The sequence below is a fragment of the Pezoporus wallicus genome, unplaced genomic scaffold (genome assembly GCF_028554395.1).
Source record: "Pezoporus wallicus isolate ANWC-B61680 ecotype Strahan unplaced genomic scaffold, APGP_CSIRO_Pwel_v1 scaffold_13239, whole genome shotgun sequence".
Classification (NCBI taxonomy): Eukaryota; Metazoa; Chordata; class Aves; order Psittaciformes; family Psittacidae; genus Pezoporus; species Pezoporus wallicus.
Window position 1 is genome coordinate 4381600 of NW_026642052.1, and position 7400 is coordinate 4388999.

Sequence of the window (7400 nt, forward strand, 5' to 3'; positions counted from 1 at the left end):
TTCTGCCACAGACTCCCTTTGCAGTTAACTGCCTAAGCCGTATCAACATGCTTTTGTGGAAAACTAGGGAGGGGGAGAACTACCTCACTGCAATCGACAACTTATTGTGTACAGTATATTATATCCTAAGCAGTAGGAGACTTACTTGCCGGTCACCACTCTGCTGGATTTAATTTAAACAGCCCTACAGCCCTGAGGAGTGTCCTGGCCACAAGGGTATTTAAGTAGCCACTTTTTGTTGCACTTTCTAGCCACCTTCGTGTCTAATATAAAATCAAATGTATCATTAGGAGAGATGAAGAACCTAATAAGGTTCTCGTCTGAGGAGGACTCTTCTGAGTCCCTAGTAAGTTGGTGATTGGGATTTTCACTTTACATACAGAATACCTGAGTTCAGCCGTTTACCTGAAATCAGGCAGGACCCAGGAGTTAGCACTAAGCACCCTGTTTCTCCATGAAGGTGCACAGCCAGTTTGTTCAACAGACCTTTCACTTCCCAGAACTTTAGCAAGAAGGTTTGATGTGACTCAGGAGACTCACACAAGATGATGAGCCTGTATTTAAGCTCACGAGTACTACTGAAAAGCGGGGTCACCCCTCCCCACCGGCTGGCCTTTACAATGGGTAAGTTAGGCAGCTTCCTTGCTCTGCCCCTGGTTTCTGAGGGCTGCGTTCTCAGGCACAATCCTAAGCAGCGGGAGGCTGCCGCTGCTCTGCCTAACTCACTTGTTGGATTTTGCCTGCCCTCACTTTTGAAAAAGGGGTTTTAGCTCCCAATTCACTTGAGCACTGGGGAAAACGTTAAATAAAGACTTCAACGGGGCACCGATTAGTGTTTTGAATTGAGCGAATTCAGAAAGAGACCCTGAGACCCTGAAAACACTAGAAATTCAGAGCAGACAACAAATCCACGGTTTACCCACAGATTTGCGCAGCAGGTTTTCCTGGTAGCCTCCTTCTCTGGAGTTGAAACTGAAGAAGCGCCTCTCTAAGAGCTCGGGCACCAGCAGCCTACCCCTCTATAACCCAGCCAGGGGCCGGGGCTGTGCCGGGGACTCCCCGGCAGCCTCTGCGTGTGGATAGCGGAGTCATCCCCCTTGTATGTGGGGAATAAGAGTAGAAAAATGGCTTCCCTTTTATTCTGTGTGTGTACTTGAGAGTGTGGCTCCCTCTCCGTGCTCCGGCTCCTGCGCTCTTTAATTCCGACCCTCCGTGGAAAGCGTCGCGGCAAGGCGGGACCGCTTTCCCACGGCAGAGCCTTGCCGCGCCTGCGAGCCCGAGGTGGTACATGGATATATGCTCGGGGCCCCTCTGCTTTCTGTGTCTGCCGAGGCTCTCTAGGGCTGTGTGTGGAGATATGCATGGGGGGGTGGGGGTGTACCGGAGTAACTGAGGAGGGGTGGCGGGGGAGAGGGGAGTTATTAGGAAACTTTGCTTTGGCTACTCTCTATCCTTGGGGCTGCGTGGCGCCAGCACCCTCAAGTTGAAAGGAAAACAGCCATTCTCACTTCCAACTGCCCACTGAGATCCTTAAGGCGACAAAGACACAAAAGTGAGTTTTATTTGCTGGTAAGCCAGAGGCAAGAAAAAAGAAAAGCCAATTCCCCCTTAAAAAGAGCCGACAAATCCTTTTTGCTCTTTTGTGTGAGCTTTTCCTATTCACATGGAGCGTTCATCCGTGTGATTCCCAACTTATTGTCATTACTTAGTTATTAATTGTTCTCATCTGGGTTTAATTGAGCAACCAAGGACTTTAGCCCAAGGGTCAGGGGGAAAACTTAAAGCAAAGACATGTTCAATAGGAATCCTGCGCCCCGAATATCCATCCCAAGCTGCCATAATGTAAAAAAAATACAACCAACAAAACCCAAAATCCAGACAAAGAGGGGATGAAAGGGTCCGGCTCGCCCGCAGCCCCGCGCCGCAGCACCCAAAGGTGCCTGAGAAGGGAGAGGAGCTTGCGTGCAGCCAACTCAAAGCGGTTCTCGCTGTTTAAAACCTCTCTCCTATTTTTTAAGCGCTTATTTACAGGATAAACATGCCCTCCTGCCTGATTAGATCTGCTCCCCAAACCAGCGGTCTAATCGCGCAGGGGCTGAGTTTATCTCCAGCCTTTTTCTGCCAGAGACACAACGTGGGAAAAAGCCGGCACCGCGCTCCCCAGTCCGGCGCGGCGTTGGGCGCTGGGATCAGGATCGCAGACGCTGTCATTTGCACAGAGAAAAGAAATGATCGGGAAAGCAAGCCAAGGAAAAAAAAACCAAAACTAATAAAAAAGGGGGAAATAAAAAACAAAATGAAAGAAAAATAAAAGGAAGAAGAAAAAAACCCAACCACAAAACCCCCAAATTCACCCCAGACCAGAAAGGACTGGGCGGCGAGGGCAGAGCGAGAGACGAGAAGAAGGGGATTAGAGCAGCGAGCTCTGGAGAAAGTGGCTGGGTTCAGGTATGCTGTTTCACTGAGTTATTGAAAGCATCATTGATATTTAGGAGATGATAAAAGTCCCGCCTCGCCCCCAGCTACAGTCTCTCTGGAGCCACAGTGCCTGCAGAAGATTGCCTAGCCTCATTACAGCAATTATTTTCCTTCTAACTTTGCCTCAACCTTAACGTTTTAAATTGCTGGAAATGAAAGCAGCGGGGGAAGAACAAAAACAAACAAAAAAAAAAAGACAGAAAGAAAAATATAAAGAGGAGTCCCAATTTCTCAGCGCCCATTCTTTGAGCGCTAAGATAAAGCACGAAATTAGGATAAAATAATGAAAAATGGGAAATCAACGCTCTTACCCGAGCGATCCGCAAAACTAAATCGGGTGGAGCGGCGCACTCAGGGGGCTCGGAGGCGCAGCCGGCGGGGCACCAACGAGGCGACGGCCTCGGTGCTGGCAGGGTCCACGAACGCGGAGCGGCGCGGCCGGGGTTACGCGGCGCTGCGCGGAGCGAGGCTGCCCGCCACCCTCTTCCACGGGGTCCTCCGCCGGCGGTCTCCACAGGGCCGTACAGACGGGTTTCCAGCAAAGCCGGCCGCTCAGGGCTGCGGGGCGCCCGGAGCCACGGGGATGGGCTGGAGACGGCGCCGAGCGGTCCCGACCGTGGGTCCCACGGGTGCCGCCGGGTGCCTGCCGCGGCCCCACACCCGTGCCGAACACTACTGTCCTCCACATCCCATCCGCACCAGCCTGCACCCATCACCCATCCCGCTGGCTCTGGCGCTGCCTCTGCCCCGCTGTTAGAGCCCTGTAATCCCCTTCTCCCACACCACCCCTGCAGCCTGCTCTCCTCTCCACAGCCCCAAATCCCCGCTCTCCCTTCCCCTGAGCAAGGCCAGCGGCCGAAGGGAGCGGCGGAGAAGCCCTGGGACTGTCTCTCTTGGCTTGGCACAAAAAAAAAGAGAAGTAAGTCACACCATCCCCAAGCCCTCCGGGAGCCGTCGGGGCTGCGGCTGGGAGCTTCACGGCTAAAGGCCACTGGCAGGGAGAGGAGCAGCTTTTATCCTGCCTAGGGCTAGGAAAACCCAGCCAGAGCTGAGCCAAGCCTGGAGCCGTGCTGGTCCTGGAGCCGTTGGGGAAAAGCAGCCACAACCTCGGGGCAAAGGGATTGCGGTTGGAGCTGCCAGTGAGGGGCAGTGATGGGGGGAAATAACCTCAGACAGCCGTGAAGATAAGGCAGCTCCAGGATACCCAGCAAGCTGAAAGCTCAGCTGAGGTCTCACTGAGACTAAAGTCTCCGGGGGAAGAGAAAAACCAGCTGGTTCAGCTGGTCCCTCACTCCTGTCCCCCTGGCACACTGACAAGTTCAGTCTTTTCTTCTATCACCTCTGGCAGGGAAAGGAGCAAAAAGATCCAGATCAAACAGTAGCTTAAAATTAATTTATTTAACAAATATAGCTATAATATAAATGATAAAATTTCAAATATACAGTATATTACATAGTACACAGAGCCCCTTCCAAAGGAGCTAGTGGAGGAACAAACACAGGTAACAGACACTGCTGTTACAACAGGGACAGGAGAGGCTGCTTTACACTTCTGCCTCTTGACCTCGCCTGGCAGAAAGAAGAGAAACACCCTGCCTTTCACCCCTCTTTTTTGCCGTTTCTCTTCCGCAGTTCCTTCACCCACAGCAGGGTCTCTCGCAGGGCTGCCAGCCCGACACAGGGCAGGGCTGGCCCATCGCCACCCTCGGGGAGCAACTGGGGCCATGACTCAGGTTTCTGTCGGCTGCAGAGCTGAGCAGCTCCCAGGACTGCCGAGGAAGAAAGTGGAACAGCACTGGACCAGGGGCCAACATCATAGGGGGAAGGAAGCAGTCTCTGCAACAGGGCCCATGTAAGTCCGCAGTGAGGAGCCAGAAGAGCAGGAAGGGAATGCGTGCGGAGCCGGCAGGAGCAGGCAGTCAGCGTGCTGGGCTCGGCAGGGCTCAGCTCTATGTGAGGTGGTACATGCTGTATCCCACGTGCGCAGTGTACAGTCCCACGGGAGCCACGGGCAGCCCTGCCCGCTGGAAAGGGCTGGAAGCACCGTACAGAGAGGCACCGGCCACAGCCGGGCCGCCCAGCGGGAAGGAGATGCCGAAAGCAGCGGGTGGGAGCATGGGCTTGGCTGCCATCTTCAGCTTCTCCAGCTCGGCCTCCTGCAGCCGCTTTGCCTTGGCGCGGCGGTTCTGGAACCAGATCTTCACCTGGGTCTCGGTGAGGCTGAGCGAGCTGGAGAACTCAGCGCGCTCGGCGATGGACAGGTACTGCTTCTGCCGAAACTTCCTCTCGAGGGCCAGCAGCTGCGCCGTTGTGAAGGGCGTCCGCGGCTTCCTGTTGGTCTTGTGCTTGCGCAGGGTGCAGGCGGGGGGGCTCAGCCGCCCTGTGCCGAAGAGCAGAAGGAAGAAGGAGAGAGACACCTCGGTTAGCAGCGCCCGGAGCCAGACACCCCGCAGAGCCCTCACCAACAGCAGCTGGGATGCAGAGTGGGGTAAATGAGGTCCCGCTCGAAGTGGCCCAAACCCTCAGCGCTGCGTGAGACATGTTTCAAAGTGATACCTCCCGATAGAAATTGGGTTTTTCAAGACTCCCAGGCCCAAAGCTTCCCAATGCTTTTGGAATCTCCACCTCCATGATAAAAATCAAAAGGGCGGGAGTCGGACACCCAAACACCCTCCTGCCTTCACGGCTCCCGGCTTAACCCGAGGAGGCATAAGCGAAGGTTGTGACCCTCAAAAAAAAAAAGTCCTTTTTTATTGGATTAAGGAAAAAAAAAATAAACAAAACAGGTTGGCCTGTCAGCCTCGCACCTTCTTTGTTAGGCCCCGGGAACCGGATTAAGCACGTAATTAATTAGGAGCTCTAAATTCACACCAAGTCTCCATCTACCGCTCTGCTCCTCTTGATTTCTAAGGGTCCTCGACCTGTCCCGGATTTACCTCGCGGGTAAATTGCTGGAAATCAACTTTGCAATTTGAGTAAGTTAAACAACTGCGATACTCTGCGCAGCTCCTGACAGGAAACCCGGCTTTCTTCGAGAGAGAAATTAACTCCCGTCGCAGTTCCGCTAAGAGCACCCGAACCCTCCGGAGAGCAGCAACCCAAGTTTGCCCCTTTCCGCGGGAACTCCAGGAGCGGTGGGGATGCAGCCGAGCGGCCCGGTGGCAGCGCAGCCGTTCGGAGGATTAACGGGCTTTTCTGATCCCAGCCCTCCCACTGCTATTATTACTTTAGAACTCTGCGTGGTAAAACAGGAAAACGTCAGCAACTGCGGGCCTTTGGACATGGAACACCTGAGGTACCAGCCGGTGGGGCTGAAGCCCGCACAGCCCAAGAGCCCGGTCTGCGTGAATCCTATGGAATGATCTGAAAAGCCACGTTAGGGGTAAACACCGCTGAGACCGAGTTTGACCCCAAATTAAGTGAAGCGGTAGGCCAGGTTGCTTTATCTCCCTCCCCTGCCCCCGTTAATATTTGGCACACAATCTGGTGCTGGCGCAGCCGCCCTTCCTCCGCCGCCATCCTCCAGTTTCGCGCACGTTTGAACCGGTTCAGTATTTTGATCAGGCCGGAGTGGCCCGGAAGAGTGCGATCCGCAGGGAAAAGCATGCCAGGAGGGGAAAAAACGAGGAAGCGCCCGTCCGCCCAGCAGCGCTGCCCCGCGGGAAGGGGCTCGGGGGGGCCCAAGCCGCCCGCTCCCAATCCCTACTTACTTGGGGGAGGCGGCGAGAACCGTGGGTTCTGCATCCAAGGGCTCCGCTCCTGCTTCTCGGGGCTTTCCGCCTTGAAAAGGGTGTCTTCAGGCAGCTTGACGAGCCCCCCGACGGAGAAGTGGCCGCCGAGGGGCAGCGGAGAGGCTGGAGCCTCCGCAGTCAGGGCGCCCAGGCGGGGACTGAGGCTGGCGCGGGCGGCCGCCCCTACGCCCTGCGGAGGCCCGGCGCCCTCGGGGCCCTCCCTGACGCCCGGCTTCCTGTGGTCAGCCATGAGCGCCTCCACGCTGAACGGCAGGAGGGACGGGGAAACCTTGGGCTTGTCGCTTTCCTCCTCCCCGCCCATCGCCGCCGCGACAGGGATGCCGCCGCCGCCGGGCTTGCTGAAGGCGGATGCGGGCAGCTCTTCGCTGCGGACGCCGGTGGGCGCGGTGGTCATATCCAGAGCCGGGGCCATGCAGAGGCGCGCCGCCGTCGCCACCGCAGCGCCGGGCGGGAGCAGCGGCGGCCGCAGCTCATGAGGCCAGCACAGGAGCGGGGCGCGGGCAGCCGTCGGCGCGCTCAGTCCCGCGGCGGGCGGCGCCGCCTGATAAAGCGGCGAGGGGGGAGGCACCGCCCAACCAGCGCGCAGGGGGGCGGGGCGGCGGCGCCCCATTGGCTGCTGCTGCGGCCCGGGCAGAGGGTGGGGGTGTCGGGTCCGGACTCGCCGTCGGGGCGCACCCCCCCAACCCTTCCCCGTACCACCGCTCAACCCCATGGTATCGCAGGCGGGAGTGGGAAGGGCCGGAGCTGCGCTCCGCAGTGGTACGGGATCTTGTGGGGGAGGCTCAAAAACCGGGGCCAAAAATGTATTAACGTCGGAAAACAGCCAGGCTTTCCGCCTGGGAAGCGGGCCCGAGCCGTGTTCTTCTGCAAAACCGAGCACTATTGCGCTGTCCTGAGTGTGGCCTCCCGGAGGGACCCCTGCCTGTCCCGCAGCCTGGCTGGCATCAGAAAAGTGGTTTTAGGGGATGTTTGTTTGTTTGCTTTGGGGTTTCTTAAATGAGCGCCGGCCCTGCGGTGTGCTCGGAGTGTCTGCGGAGATCTGCGCTTATGTACATCTATACACATATAAATCGTGCTGCGTTTCATGGCAAAGATGCGTGCGCTGCTCCAGATAATGAAACGTGCCTTCCCGTGAAAAGGAACATATAAGCCCCAGACCCATTAAAGTCC

At 56.6% G+C, this 7400-nt stretch overlaps 1 protein-coding gene across 1 annotated transcript; it reads right to left on the reverse strand.

The window, feature by feature from the left end:
- Window positions 1-4017: 4017 nt before the first annotated feature.
- Window positions 4018-6691, reverse strand: MSX1 (msh homeobox 1). The gene is made up of 2 exons (XM_057426670.1): window positions 6189-6691; window positions 4018-4858 (listed from the first exon to the last, which is right to left on the reverse strand). Exons 1-2 carry the CDS (start codon window positions 6640-6642, stop codon window positions 4428-4430), a joined length of 885 nt encoding a protein of 294 aa, XP_057282653.1. The 5' UTR covers window positions 6643-6691; the 3' UTR covers window positions 4018-4427.
- Window positions 6692-7400: the final 709 nt, after the last annotated feature.

What these genes read in the sequence shown, in the direction of transcription:
- MSX1 (XM_057426670.1), bottom strand. Translation starts at nt 6,642, where the DNA reads ATGGCCCCGGCTCTGGATATGACCACCGCGCCCACCGGCGTCCGCAGC. An exon ending in GTTCTCGCCGCCTCCCCCAA is followed by an intron (nt 4,859 to 6,188) that starts GTAAGTAGGGAT and finishes TCTTCGGCACAG; the next exon opens with GGCGGCTGAGCCCCCCCGCC.